General features: G+C 32.2%; 1 protein-coding gene across 3 annotated transcripts in view; it reads left to right on the top strand.

Moving 5' to 3' along the window:
* Positions 1–15,671, top strand: part of NBEAL1 (neurobeachin like 1) — a 241,124-nt gene that overhangs the window by 212,240 nt on the left and 13,213 nt on the right. For all 3 annotated transcript variants that reach the window (XM_073218321.1, XM_073218319.1, XM_073218320.1), the window contains 7 exons: positions 3,757–3,846; positions 5,037–5,146; positions 6,153–6,325; positions 7,036–7,130; positions 10,197–10,313; positions 10,718–10,879; positions 11,564–11,712. In XM_073218321.1, coding sequence (XP_073074422.1) covers positions 3,757–3,846; positions 5,037–5,146; positions 6,153–6,325; positions 7,036–7,130; positions 10,197–10,313; positions 10,718–10,879; positions 11,564–11,712 — 896 coding nt within the window. The remainder of the gene's footprint in view (positions 1–3,756; positions 3,847–5,036; positions 5,147–6,152; positions 6,326–7,035; positions 7,131–10,196; positions 10,314–10,717; positions 10,880–11,563; positions 11,713–15,671) is intronic.

Raw genomic sequence — 15,671 nt, 5'->3', positions numbered from 1 at the left:
ATGATTAATCAATATATGACAAAGGAGGCAAGAATATACCAGTCTCTTCAATAAATAGTATTCATAAAACTGGACGGGTACATGCAAAAGAATGAAACTGGCTCACTCTCTTTACACTATATCAAAAATAAACTCAAAATGGATTAAAGACCTAAATGTGAAACTTGAAACTGTAAAACTAGAAGACAACACAGGCAGTAAACTCTTGAACATCAACAATAGAAATTTTTTTCTGAATATATCTCTCTCCAGGCCAGGGAAACAAAAGCAAAAATAAACAAGTGGGACCATTTCAAACTAAAAAGCCTTGCACAGCAAAGGAAACCATCAACAAAACAAAAAGGCAACCTACTGTATGGGTGAATATATTTGCAAATGGTATATCTGATAAAGGGCTAATATCCAAACTACATAGAGAACTCATATGACTCAACACCAAAAAAATAAATGACCTGATTAAAAATGGGTGAAGGACCTGAATCATTTTTCCAAAGACCACACTTGGCCAACAGACACATGAAAAAGAAGCTCAACATCACTAATCATTAGAAAAATGCAAATCAAAACCACAGTTTGGTATCACCTCACACCAGTCAAAATGGATAGTATCAATGAGACAAGAAATAACAAATGTTGGAGAGGATGTGGAGAAAAGGGATCCCTCCTGCACTGTTGGTTGGAATATAAATTGGTCTAGCCACTATGGAAAACAATATGGTAGTTCCTCAAAAAACTAAAAATAGAAATACCATATGACTCAGCAATTCTACTTCTTGGAATCTACCTGAAGAAAACAAAATCAACAATTTGAAAAGGTATATACACCCCTGTGTTTATGTCCATCAGTAGATGAATGAATAAAAAAAAATGGTACATATATGCAATGGTATATTATTCTCCCATAAAAAAGAGATCCTGCCATTTGCAGCAACATGGTGGACCTAGAGGGTATCATGCTAAGTGAAATAAGTCAGAGAAAGATGAATACCATATGCTTTCACTTATATTGTTGAATCTGAAAATCAAAACAAACAAAACAGAAATAGATTCATAAACACACAGACTGTGTGGTTGATTACCATGGCGGGATGATTGCCATCTAGTAACATAGGTGAAGGGGAAAAGGGGTACAAACTTCAGTTATAAAGTAATTTAGTCACAGGGATAGAAGTATAGCTTAGGGAATATACCTGATAATATTATAATAATCTTTGTATGGTGACATATGTTAACTACGCCTATGTATATAATTGATGAATTTCCTAAATTATTCATCTGAAACCAAAATGATATTGTATATAAACTATATTTCAATTTTAAAAATAAATAATTCTACCCCACCCCCAAAAATTATTGAGAATAGTTTGGAGATGTACAAGAAACAAGCAAGAACTCTCATACAGTATAGCAGAGATTGGTAAACTTTTTCTTAAATGGCCAGATAGTAAGTATTTTGATCTTTGATCAAACACAAAATCAAGGATATTATGTAGTACATATATAACCACTTAAAATATAGCAATTTAAAAATGTAAAAACCAGTTTTAGCTGACCTCCTGCCTACAAAACAGGTGGTAGGCCAGCTTTGTCCCACAGGCTTAGTTTGTCAAATCCTGCATTACAGCATCATTGTAATATGTTTCTTAAGTTCATATGTCTTGGGAAATCTTTATAGAATTTAAAAATGATATTTGATTTGAAAAAAATGTTATGCCATTTATTGCAGTTAAGTTTATACTAAATTTTACTCAAATGAACAATGTTTTAGTAAGATTCACAGTATTTTTTTTATATTGTTTATGTACAATTACTTGAACAACATGGTTACTAGACTCCCCCTTTTTATGAAGGTCCCCCACATACCCCATTACCGTCACAGCTTCATAGTATTTTAATTTAAATTTGTTTGATGTGTTAGTGAAAACATTTCAAAATGAATCTTTGTCACACTTTTTCTAGATTCACTTAGTACTTAACAATACAGTCTCTGCAGAATTGGTTGTTTTCCAGATATCTAAATCAGTTATCTGAACTCAGAACACATAGGAAGAGTGCTTAGAAATAATGACTAATTCCCAGATGTGTTGTGAGCTGCCCAGACCATCCTCAGATTTGGTGATTTGCTAGAAGGACTTGCAGAATTCAACAGATAATTGTACTCAGAGCTGAGGTTTAGTACAGTGAAAGAATTAAAAACCAGTATCTGCAAGTGGCAGAGGTGTATATTGAGTAAAGGCTGGGGGAAACTAGGCTCAGTTGTCCAAGAATTCTCACAGTGGAGTCACACAGGGCATGCTTAACATTTTTCAGTAATGAAATTTGAAAACATGTTTCTGTCTACCAGGGAAGCTAATTAGAGACTGAACACCTAAGGTTTTCACTGGTGACTGGTTACATAGGCACCCTTTGTCTAGCACATTCCAAACTTCCAGTCTCTTGGAAGAAGAGCAGGTATTTAGCATAAACCATATTGTTTGCACAAATAGTCTAGGTGTAGTGCGCCACCCATTCCATTGAGAGCAAGTTTTATATCAGTGTAAAAAACTCTGTCTGCCAAGTTCCAAATGCCAGCCAGTGGCCAACCTTGTGGGCAGGCCTTAGGAGAGCAGACTCAGTCCGGTTGTGTTAACTCTTTACTGCACATAGGGCAATCCATAGAATGCTATTAAACTAATCCAATGGATGGGTAATACTGTATTTGTTATTTAATGCTGAGAAAATATTTTCATTATGTTTAATCATTTGAGACATTGTTTTTATAGAATAATACATCCTATCACTTTTCTGCCTTTTGGCTAAGATCAAGTGTATAGAATAATACATTCTGAGTTCCATCTGCAAGTACAGTGACATTGGCCCCTCTCTGTACCTACAATGTGACTGGGTAGCTTTTCCCAGGTCTAGTATCTGGAGCTGGATAAAGGATACAGTAGATATCCTTGGGTACTTGATAATGTGTTAATCCCTTTCATCATCATAGTAGAAGTTGTTTCCCCACTTATTCTTAAGAAAAGAGAAGGCCTCTCCGTAGGTCTTTTCCTAGGTGTTAAAATGGTGAAGAAAATGCAGGTAGCAGTGAAAGCAGACTCTTAGAATAGTGCCTGGCACATACTCTGTATCCAATAATAGGTTATAATTTACCTAATAAATGTTAGATTCAGTTTGTGAACTATTGTCACATCAAGAAACAGTTCAAATTATTTTTCTCTTTCACATTGTAATAGATATTGGCAGATTTCTGAGGACTATGTTTATTTTCTAGTCTTACTGCTGTAGCTTTCAGAGAATGCCTCATTTAATGGAATACATCTATTTTTAGAAAGTTAAACTCAAAAGGAAATTTTTATAAAATACCAGTTTCCCTATTTGACTTACTTAAGACATGTACTCTTATGTGGTCTATATTTTTTCTACTTTCTTTTCATGTTAGTATGGTAAGGGGAAAGGGAAGATCCTGACTCACTGGCTGTTTTAAATGGTTCTTGCTCCTTGAAATCTACATGTCTATTTAACAGCAGAATAGTGGAATATAAGGTTGTAGGTTTCACAAGTTTCAAGTATGCCATCCATACATAGTTTAATTCCTTTCCTGCATTTTAAGTTACATACCATGTAAAGCAGTTATGCTTTTGTTTTGACAGAGTAAAATATATATCACAGTGTTCATTCTTGCTTAAAGAAATAAAAGTTTTCAATAATTTGTATCTAATAAAGCTAAGCAGAACCAGACAGTAAACCTTTGTCTTTATTTTATAGGGTATCAGTGACAATATTCCACTTATAAAGGCCATTGTCCCCAAAAATCAGTCTCGTTCTTTTATGTCTCAAGGCAGTCCTGAGTTACTGGTATGTTGATTTATACTTTTATCACATTGTCATGCTTATATCCTGTACAACTTACCAACGTAATTGAATAAAAATTTTTTTAAAGGGTTTTTCAAAAATAATAAGAGAAAATGTTATAAAATTTGACCAAGTATAAAAATGTATCTTTCATTTTCACAGCTTTTATTTTAAGTAGTTAGTATAATTCTAAAGTGTATCTAGAATAATAAGTATATGAAAATACCAGGAAATTTTGTACAAGAAAAATAGGATATCACACCTGATCAGAAATTAAAGTTTATGATAAAGCAGTAAAAATAATGAAAGTGAGAATACAGAATTGATTGAAGCATACATGCTTTACGTGATTTTTGTCATTTAGTCCACCTAACAGTCCCGTAAGATAGGCACTATTACTATTTCCCTTCTGCAGCTGAAAAAATTAAAACTCGGAACTAACTTGCTCAAAGTCACAGAGCTAGCAAGTGAGGTACGTGGGACCCTGGCACATGGACCAAATTTAGGACTATCTTACTCTAATTTTGTCACATAAAAATGATAAAAATGGATTATATCACTGTGAGTAGTGAGATTACATAATTAGACATGTCTTCCAAATTATGCATATTGTTTGTTGCTTAGAAAAGAAAGAGAAAAATAGTGAAAGTACTTTTTAGAATTATTTTCAGCTTTAATACCTCTCTTTTTTAAAGTTACCTGTTCTTTGTTGTTTTTTTGTTTTGTTTTGCAATCTGTAACTTTCATAATCAAGGGGGAAACTTTTCCTATTTAAAAGAAAATATTTGGTATGACTGTCATTAAGAAGGGAGACCTTAACAAGTCATCATAAATTCTACTTCTGATTTATGTTCTAAATATCTATATCATATTTTTGACCTTTCATTACTTCTGCTTTCATTAGACTACTGACTAATAAACTTTGAGAAATTATGAGGAAAATAATCTTACCAAAGAAAGATACATGGGACAGATTTTCTTTCAATAAGATAGAAGATAAACTAAAAATAAATATAAAAATAAGATAAAGAATTTATTGTTTAAGAACTTCTTAATGAGTTTCATGTTTTAAGTTCATAATCCCACATTATTCCCTAAATGATAAATGTTAACATCATGTGAGCATTTGATTATTCTATGCTGCTTTCTTTAATCTTTCATTTAATCTTCAAATTCACATGTTCTTTTTCCAGATAACAGTAAGTATGAATTATGTTATTGGAACCCACGGATGGCTGCCTTATGACAGAAACATTTCTAATTACTTTACATTCATCAAGGATCAAACTGTGACAAATCCCAAGTAAGTAAATGAATATTTAAAGCAAAACAGCTAGTACTTTATTGCCAAGAAAAACAACTAAATTTTTATTGGTGTCATTTTGAAAGTAATATTGTAGTCATTTGATTTTCTTCCTCTCTCTTCCCTGTTTCCTTCCTTCCCTCATTCCCTCCCCTAACTTGGTATTAGCTTAAAGACAAAACAATTTCTTAAATAACACTATGGAAGCAAAAATTATCAGGAATAGTATTTAGACTTAATTGTATTTTTATTGTACAATATTACAAATAAGCCTTTGTGTTTTATGTAATAGTAATTTATTATTTAGCTTGGCTAATTTTTTAGATATCCAAAGGTTGCATCCTAAGTTAAAGTGATGTTTCCCTCACCCTGAATTATTTTAGTTGTATGTTTATTAGGGGCAGTGTCTTTTTCCCTTCTTATCCCATGTAGGATTTAGCATAAACCATACCTTCATCAAATTAATATTGAATAGTAAAGTTCTAGAGCTGAAGTGTCAGAATTGGCTCTCATTTCTGTGTGTCTTTCTGAAGAATCTAGATTGGCTAATAATTAGCTGACAGGTATTCAGTAGGAAACATCATATGCTTGCTTTGGTTGGGATGGAAAATTATCTTCATGAGTATTGTTAGATATATATTTATTTGCCTATATAGTAGATTCCTGGTCTCAGTTTATTTCCAACTTCCCTGATCCTGTCATATCTTTACCTTGTAGTTTAGACTTTGCAGCTGCTGTTTACTAAATTGGCTTTGAAAGGCAGAATTTTAAATCTTTTTCACACTATCACCAGTTTTAACTTCTTTATGTTTAACCCTTGAGACTGTTTGTTATGTATATCTGTTTGGCGAAAAATCTGAATAATATCAATGCAATTTTTGAAAGGTCCTCATCACTTATTAAGAGACATTTCAAATTGAACAGTTTGATTTAAGATTAAAAGAACAGTTGATATCAGTGTAAGTGATCTTTTAAGAAAAAGTCTAATATTTAATTCTATTTACAGAACTCAGCGTAGTATGAATGGTCCTTTTGCTCCAGGGCTGGAGATTACTTCTAAACTGTTTATAGTATCACATGATGCAAAGTTGCTTTTCAGTGCTGGACACTGGGATAATAGCATTCAAGTGATGTCACTTATAAAAGGCAAAATTATTTCACACAATATTAGACATATGGGTAAGCATTAACTCTTTTTTCCCCCAAAACAAAAATTTCTCAGTTTTTTCTAACTATAGAAGTAGTACATACTCCTTATGAAAAACATGAAATTTTACCTTTGAAGCTGAGTGAACTTTCTGATAGAACAGTGTTATGAATATTTTATGCTTTCTTTAATAGTGTCTAATTTGGGGGGGTTATTATAAGCATCATATAAATTAAATACACCTTCATAGTATCTGAAAGCTGTTAGGCTGTCTTTTTAAAAATTGGTTGACAGAATAAAAATTTTTAAACAAAACGGTAAAAAAAAAATGCCACAGTTAAATAAGGCATCAACTGCCCTGTTACTTTGTTCAAAGTAAAGCATGAAAGAGGTAAAATTGTTTAATTAACCTGTGTTAAGTCTCAGGCTTCAATATAAGATTAAAACATTGAGTACATTTTTTCCTGATACATCTTAATTAAGAAAAGGAAATGGAGTCTGCTACCTAACCTCCTACCAAGATTCAAAGGAGGGTGGCCTCAAAGAAAGCTCTCCCACATGATTTTAATACTGCCTTTTTCCTGTGTTACTCTTTCCCAATGCTTTTCCAATGTCATTCCTACATTTTTCCCTGCTAGCACAACCAATTTAGTAAAAGTTTGAACATAAACTAAAATTGTCCTTATATTTCTGTCCAGCAAAACCAAGCCATTTCATCTTTTTTAATTCCTTTTTCTTACAGATATTGTGACTTGTTTAGCTACAGATTATTGTGGAATACATTTGATTTCTGGTTCCAGAGATACTACATGTATGATATGGCAAATAACGCAACAGGTAGTCACACATGTAAATACTCTCGGTTTAGATCAGATGTTCACTGTGGGAATGCTGTTAAGGTGTTCTGAAAGAGCAGTGAATTTTTCTCTGCATTGAATGAATATATGAGCGCCTTTGCATTCTTTTACCCCCATTCTATCATGTTTTAATCATGATTTTTCCTTTAGGTTTATTATGTGATTCATGACCTTATCTCGTATGACTTTCCAAAAACTCTTCCTGTTAACCTCTCTAGGAAAACAGTATTTTTCTGGTCTCATTAACATAATAATACTGTTTTCTTTTCAGGTAGGACTATTATACAATTTTATAATTTTCATCAGTCTTATATTACTCTCATAATAATTTTGGTTCTGGAAAGTATCTTTTTTTAATAGCTTCTGTATTTTCTACCTTGCTTAACAGGCTTTTTCCCACTCCAAACTTATAAAAATATCTGAAAATTTTCTTGTAATACAATTTTTTTTTACATTTCAATTTTTAATCTACTGGTGATTATTTTTTCTGTATTTTATAATAGATATATAGAGAAAAATAGAATATATACAGACATAGATATATAATATAAAAATATCTGATTTTTGTTTACTTCTAGGTGGAAAGTTCTTTATGCCAGCATAAATGATTACCCACTGAATTGCATCTTTTTCTAGATTTCTTAATCTTTCACACCTACCTATATCTATGTCAACACTGAAACTTTTTTAATTGTTGAATATTTGGTAAGGCAAGTCTCCCTCATAGTGTTGCCTTTATAAAAAAAAGTCCTTGACTATGCTTATATGAGTATTTATTTTTACATATGATCTTTAAAAATATTTTAACTATGTCCTCTTTAAAAACTCCATTGTAGTCTAATGAAATTATATTCAGTTTATATGTTAATTTGGTATAGATTGACATTTTTATAATTGCTCCTATCTAGAAATAGGAAGTATCTTTCCATATTTGTTTCAGATTTTTATTTATGTCCTTTCATAAAAATTTATAATAAATTTTTTTCCCATTTAGTCTTCTACTTTGTCATAGTTACTTCTAATTATCACTCTTACTACTATTTTGGTGGGATTTTTAAATCATTTTTATTTCTGACTGCTACAGCTAATATTTAAAAAGCTATTGATTTCTATACAGTTATCTTGTATCTGAACAGTTTACCAAATCTTCTTATCCAGCTCTTATAATATTAGTATTTCTTGGGTTTTCTGAAAATAAGTTAGATATGCAATCATAATTTGAAAATGAAAATGGTTTTCTTTATCTTTTCCAATATGCTAATTATTTCACTTTCCTATCCTATTACATAATTAGCTAATGCAATAAAGTAAGAAAATTACAGAGATCATCCCTATCTTATGTCTGATTTTATTCAAAGTGCCTTCACTATTGCTCCATTTAGTATATACTTTTTGCTGTTGGATTTCATTGGTTGTGCTTTTTTATATTAACGTTAGTTTCCTTGCTTCTATTTCTTTTTCTTTTGGTAACTTTTAGTTTTCATAAAATTTCAATTTATAGGAAAGTTACAAAAATTGTATATTTTTGCTATTTATCATATCATTTTCTCCTAATCTATCTCCTAGCACCTTATTTTTTTTCTGAACAATTTAAAAGTTGGAGACATTCTGTTCCTTTGTTTCTAAATACTTCAGTGTGTATTGTTTAAGAATAGAGACATTCTTTTACTTAACCACAGTGTGGTCATCAAAGTCGGAATACTTATCATACATACAATACTGTTATCTAATCCACAGTCAAATTCTAATTTTGTCAGGAGTCACAATTATGTTCTTTACAGCTATTTCCCCCAGTTTCTCTTCCTTTTTTATTCAGTTTTTCTCTTTTTCTTAATGTAATGTATTATGTTAAGAAGTGTCCTCAGCTTGAACCATCTTTGAATTCTATAACAAACCCATTTAACTTATGGTGTATTATTATATTTTACTGCAGTAATTTATTCACTAATACTTTATTATTTCTCTCATAAGTGAAATAAGTCTCTTTGTCTTTACCATGTTTAGTATTGGGTTATGCAAACTTTATAAAATGAATCTGTAAAGAGTCTATCTTTCTCTGTAACTTGCATTGCGTAAATAATATGGGAATTACCTGATTTTTAAAAATTAAAGTACAGTAAGCACTCAGACTGACAGTCTTAGAGGAAGACAAAGTGTCCCAGGTAATAGATTGTCAAGGGGCATTCAGCCACAGTGTGGTTGAATCCATATTATAGAGCACAAGTAGAAGGTCTAGACAGTTATGTAGAGTAATCATAAAACAGTTTCCATGGCAACTACTGAAACATTCTGTATCATAGAAAGTAGTATTTACATACAAATTATGGTAAAGTCAGGTGAAGAAAACAAGGCAGAGAAATTCCCTCAATAAAATTGTGCTATTAGAAAACGTAAGAATATCAACTCAATAAAATAGGACCTCAAAGATGAAATTATAAAATGGCATAGTAAAATGAAAAGGGGAACTGCAGAAGACTCAAACTGAGGTTAAAATCAATTCCATTACAAATATAATAAATAGACCCAAAGTAGAAACAGCAAGGAACAAATGTGATGGAGCTGAAAATCAAATTATTAGCATGGAAGGAAATTTAAAGTAAAGTGAGTACAAGTGAAAACATAAACATATTGAAGCAATTAGAAAAAGAGAGCTATAGAAATCAAAGACAAATTAACATAAACGTAATCAATGTCCTTGAAATAGGGACTCTAATAAACAGAAAAGAGAAACCATTCAGAGATATAATACAAAAAGGTTCTTTGAGGTAATGAATGAATACATGTATAGATGAAAAGGGTAAATAATACAGCTGTTAAAGTTAATCCAAAGCAATCAATTTTAAAACTATTCAAATTAAGTTTTTCAGTTTCAAAAGACAGAATAATTTGAGAACCTAAGGAGTAACACAGGAATGAGTACTGCTTTGAATAGACTTAGTGGTTAAGAAGTAGTTGCCATGTTGGTTTGTGATTAGACAGTTTAAATAAAGTGTATAGAAAATAGCCTACAAAAAAAATTACCTTTGCTTTTCTGTTTTAATATTAGGGAGGCATTCCTGTGGGTTTAGCATCTAAACCCTTTCAGATTCTATATGGACACACTGATGAGGTATTGAGTGTTGGCATCAGCACTGAGCTAGACATGGCAGTATCAGGATCAAGGGTAAGATTTCACCTTTAAGAGTACTATTTTTCTACAAATTCAGAAGCAATATTTGTGTTTAAATTTTTTTTCTAGGGGAATTCATAAAAAGTATATGAACTTTATACTATATTTGCATAAGAGTTTGCAAAACTAGAATAAAACAAAGAAAAGACTTAAACTGGATTCTATTTGGGGATTTTACTGGTTTTATTAGCTAAGGGAGAAGGGCATTTTATGAAATAAAATACTGTTTGAAATATCAAGATTGGAATTTATCCCAAGCTACATGTATCCTTGGTGTAATAATCATTTTCATTTTCTCAGTTCCTTTCCTATATTTCTTATATGGCCCATTTTCTTTTATTCTTTGTTGTTGTTCTTTTCCTTTGCCTCTTTCATTTTCTTGTATTTTCTATGCATAGGACGGCACTGTGATTATACATACCATTCAGAAAGGTCAGTACATGAGGACTTTACGACCACCTTGCGAGAGTTCTCTACTCCTGACCATTCCCAATTTGGCTATATCTTGGGAGGGACATATTGTCATCTACTCCAGCATTGAAGAACAGATCAACCTCAAGGTATATAACAGTTTCATGCAGTAGGGCTAGACCATCTATAAGCTTGTCTCTTCCTTCCCATGTTGAATATATGAGGCATTTTTGAGAACGGAAAGAATATTATATTTTAAAAAGAATATTTTCCTTTCATCATTCAGTTTCTTCATTACTTACCATTAGATGGACCCCTATCACAATCTTAACTTCATGTTTGAATTTTATTTTAGGAATTTCTACTGGCCTATATAATACACCATTTCAAATATTATTTTCTGATTATGTGGAACTTCATAAGCTTAAAGGAAATTATAACCACATTATTTTTGCACGAGGGAATAAAAAAACAAGCCATGAATTACATTTTTTTTCCTTTCAATGATAAGCTTTTTAAAAATTAAGAAAGTCTTTTTTGTTTTGTTCTAAGATTGTTGGTTTTTTTAAAGACTAGATAAGATTTTAATTCTTTTAGAGGGGTGAGAGTTCTTGTTTAATATTTACTTGGCAATTACTTAAATATTATAAATATGTACTTCTGATTTGAAATCACTTTAATAATATTATTTACACCTTCATCTTTAAATATAAATATACGTTTATTATAAAATTTAAACCAAATCATTCTATTATAGTCACAGTTTTAATTGACAGTGCTAAAACTCAGTTTTAATTTGAGATCATTAAATTTTCTTCATCTGATCATCACAGGATAAGAATGCATTACATCTGTTTTCTGTAAATGGCAAGTATCTAGGGTCTCAAGTCCTCATGGAACAAGTATCAGATATATGTATAATTGGCGAACACATTGTCACAGGCAGCTTACAAGGGTTCCTGTCCATAAGAGATCTACACAGGTAAATAATAACAATTTTTTCTGCCTAGAATAGAATCAGCAATCTAAGATTGCTAAGCTTTTGGTTTTTCATTTATTATGAACATGTCTTTTTTAGGCAACTATGAAAAAAAGTGGGGAAGCCAAAGTATTCCTGGATTAGTAAATAAAATATATATGTACATTTCAGAAATGTGAAAAATTTTGTTATGTATGTTTTACCACAATTAAATTTTTTTTCAATGGAGAGCTAGCAAAAATTTTTTCATAGTTTTAAGCCTGGATTATGGGTTTAGAAATTTGTCTTTCCAAAACTAAAGTTGGGATATAAAATTTTTTTTTTTAATTTTGGTAAAACAAACTGAAGTGTTTTAAAGCTAACATCTGTTCATGATTGTGTGTATGTGTGTAAAATTGGTGGGAGGTCATCTGTTACTTAACCAGTGCAAGAGAAGGATGTTTCAATGCTGCATATGTTTTTAACTTTCGTATTACTCATATATACTAGCTTATATATGTAAATCACTGTTATTCCTGTATGCACAAATATATTTTTTTCTTACCTTCCTCTTTAAAAAAAATTATTGTGGTTTTATTTACATTCCTCCAATTATCTTGGCCCCTCCCAAACAATTCCTTTTTTTTTTTTATTTTGCTATCATTAATGTACAATTGCATGAACAACATTATGTTTACTAGACTCCCCCTATTATCAAGTCCCCAATGCATACCCATTACAGTCACTGTCCATCAGCCTACTAAGATGTTATAGAATCATTACTTGTCTTCTCTGTGTTATATTGCCTTCCCTGTGTCCCCCCGTACATTATACATGCTAATCATAATTACCCTTTTTCTCCCTTATCCCTCCCTTCCCACCCATCCACCCCAATCCCATTCCCTTTGGTAACTGTTAGTCCATTCTTGGGTTCTGTGAGTCTGCTGCTGTTTTGTTCCTTCAGTTTTTTCTTTGTTCTTATACTCTACAGATGAGTGAAATCATTTGATACTTTTCTCTGCCTGACTTATTTCACTGAGCATAATACCCTGTACCTCCATCCTTGTTTTTGCAAATGGTAGGATTTGTTTTCTTCTTATGGCTAAATAATATTCCATTGTGTATATGTACCACATCTTCTTTATTCATTCATCTACTCATGGACACATAGGTTGTTTCCATTTCTTGGCTATTGTAAATAGTGTTTCAATAAACATAGGGGTGCATATTTCTTTTTCAAACTGGGCTCCTGCATTCTTAGGGTAAATTCCTAGAAGTGGAACTCCTGGGTCAAATGGTATCTCTATTTTTAGTTTTTTGAGAAATGTCCATACTGCTTTCCACAATGGTTGAACTAGTTTACATTCCCACCAGCAGTGGAGGAGGGTTCCCATTTCTCCACATCCTCACCAGCATTTGTTGTTTATCTTTTAGATATTGGCCATCCTAAGTGGTGTGAGGTGATATCTCATTGTGGTTTTTAATATGCATTTCTCTGATGATTAGGGATGTGGAGCATCTTTTCATGTGCCTGTTGGCCATCTGAATTTCTTCTTTGGAGAAGTGTCTATTCAGCTCCTCTGCCCATTTTTTAATGGGCTTATTAGCTTTTTGTTTGTTGAGGTGTGTGAGCTCTTTTGGATGTCAACCCCTTATCGGATCTGTCATTTATGAATATATTCTCCCATACTGTAGGATGTCTTTTTGTTCTACTGATTGTGTCCTTTGCTGTACAGAAGCTTTTTAGTTTGATATAGTCCCACTTGTTCATTTTTCCTTTTGTTTCCCTTACCCAGGGAGATATGTTCATGAAGAAGTTCCTCATGTTAATGTACAGGAGATTTTTGCCTATATTTTTTTAAAGAGTTTTATCGTTTCATGACTTACTTTCAGGTCTTTGATCCATTTTGAGTTTACTTTTGTGTATGGAGTTAGACAATAATCCAGTTTCATTCTCTTCCATGTAGCTGTCCAGTTTTGCTAACACCAGCTGTTGAAGAGGCTGTCATTTTCCCATTGTATATCCATGGCTCATTTATCATATATTAATTGACCGTATATGGTTGTGTTTATATCTCTGCTCTCTAGTCTGTTCCACTGGTTTGTGGGCCTGTTCTTATGCCAGTTTTAAATTGTCTTGATTACTGTGGCTTTGTAGTAGAGCTTGAAGTCAGGGAGTGTAATTCCCCCTGCTTTATTCTTCCTTCTCAGGATTGCTTTGGCTATTCGGGGTCTTTAGTGGATCCATATGAATTTTAGAGCTATTTGCTCTAGTTCATTGAAGAATGCTGTTGGTAATTTGATAGGGATTGCCTTGAATCTGTAGATTGCTTAAGGGAGGATGGCCATTTTGACAATATGAATTCTTCCTATCCATGAGCACAGAATGTGTTTCCATTTATTGGTATCTATTTTCTCTTATGAGTGTCTTGTAGTTTTCAGAGTATAGGTCTTTCACTTCCTCAGTTAGGTTTATTCCTAGGTATTTTATACTTTTTGATTTAATTGTGAATGGAATTATTTTCCTGATTTCTATTTCTTCTATTTCACTGTTAGTGTATAGGAATGCAACAGATTTCTGTGTATTAATTTTGTATCCTGCAACTTGGCTGAATTCAGATATTCTGTTATTGTGGAGTGGATTCTTTAGGGTTTTTTATGTACAATATCATGTCATCTGCAAACAGGGACAGTTTGACTTCTTCCTTTTCCAAAATGGATGCCTTTTATTTCTTTGTGTTGTCTAATTTTCATGGCTAGGACCTCCAGACGTACGTTGAATAAAAGTGGAGAGACTGGGAATCCTTGTCTTGTTCCCAATCTTAAAGTAAAAGCTTTCAGCTTCTCACTGTTAAGTATAATGTTGACTGTGGGTTTGTCATATATGGCCTTCATTATGTTGAGGTACTTGTCCTCTATACCCATTTTGTTGAGAGTTTTTATCATGAATGGATGTTGAATTTTGTCAAATGCTTTTTTAGCATCTATGGACATGATCATGTGGTTTTTGTCCTTTTTGTTGATGTAATGGATGATGTTGATGGATTTTTGAATGTTGTACCATCCTTGCATCCCTGGGATGAATCCCACTTGATAATGATGAATGATCTTTTTGATGTATTTTTGAATTCGGTTTGCTAATACTTTGTTGAGTATTTTTGCATCTGTATTTATCAGGGATATTGGTCTGTAATTTTCTATTTTTGTGGTGTCTTCGCCTGGTTTTGGTATTAGAGTGATATTGGCCTTGAAGAATGAGTTTGGGAGTATTTCCTCCTCTTCTACTTTTTGGAAAACTTTAGGGAGGTTGGGTATTAGGTCTTCATTAAATGTTTGATAAAATTCAGCAGTGAAACCATCTGGTTCAGGAGTTTTGTTTTAAGGTAGTTTTTTGATTACCAATTCAACTTCTTTGCTAGTTTTCTGTTTCTTCCTGGGTCAGCCTTGGAAGGTTGTATTTTTCTAGAAAGTTGTCCATTTTTTCTAGGTTGTCTGGTTGTTACCATATAATTTTTCATAGTATTCTCTCATAATTCTTTGTATTTCTGTGGTGTCCTTTCATGATTTTTCATTTCTATTTCTGATTCTGTGTATGTATGTAGACTCTTTTTTTCTTTATAAGTCTTGCTAGGGTTTTATCTATTTTGTTTATTTTCTCAAATAACCAGCTCCTGCTTTCATTGATTCTTTCTTTCTCCATTTTATTTACGTCTCCTTTATCTTTATTATGTCCCTCCTTCTACTGACTTTGGACCTTATTTGCCCTTCCTTTTCTAGTTTCATTAATTGTGAGTTTAGACTCTTCATTTGGGATTATTCTTCTTTCCTGATGTAGACCTCTATTACAATATATTTCCCTCTTAGCACAGCCTTCGCTGTGTCCCTCAGATTTTGTGGTGTTGAATTATTGTTGTCATTTGTCTCCATATATTGCTTGATTTGTTTTTATTTGGTCATTGATCCATTGATTATTTAGGAGCATG

This window comes from Manis javanica, chromosome 12 (assembly GCF_040802235.1).
Source record: "Manis javanica isolate MJ-LG chromosome 12, MJ_LKY, whole genome shotgun sequence".
NCBI classification, from domain to species: Eukaryota; Metazoa; Chordata; class Mammalia; order Pholidota; family Manidae; genus Manis; species Manis javanica.
This window is presented reverse-complemented; position numbering and strand designations above follow the sequence as displayed.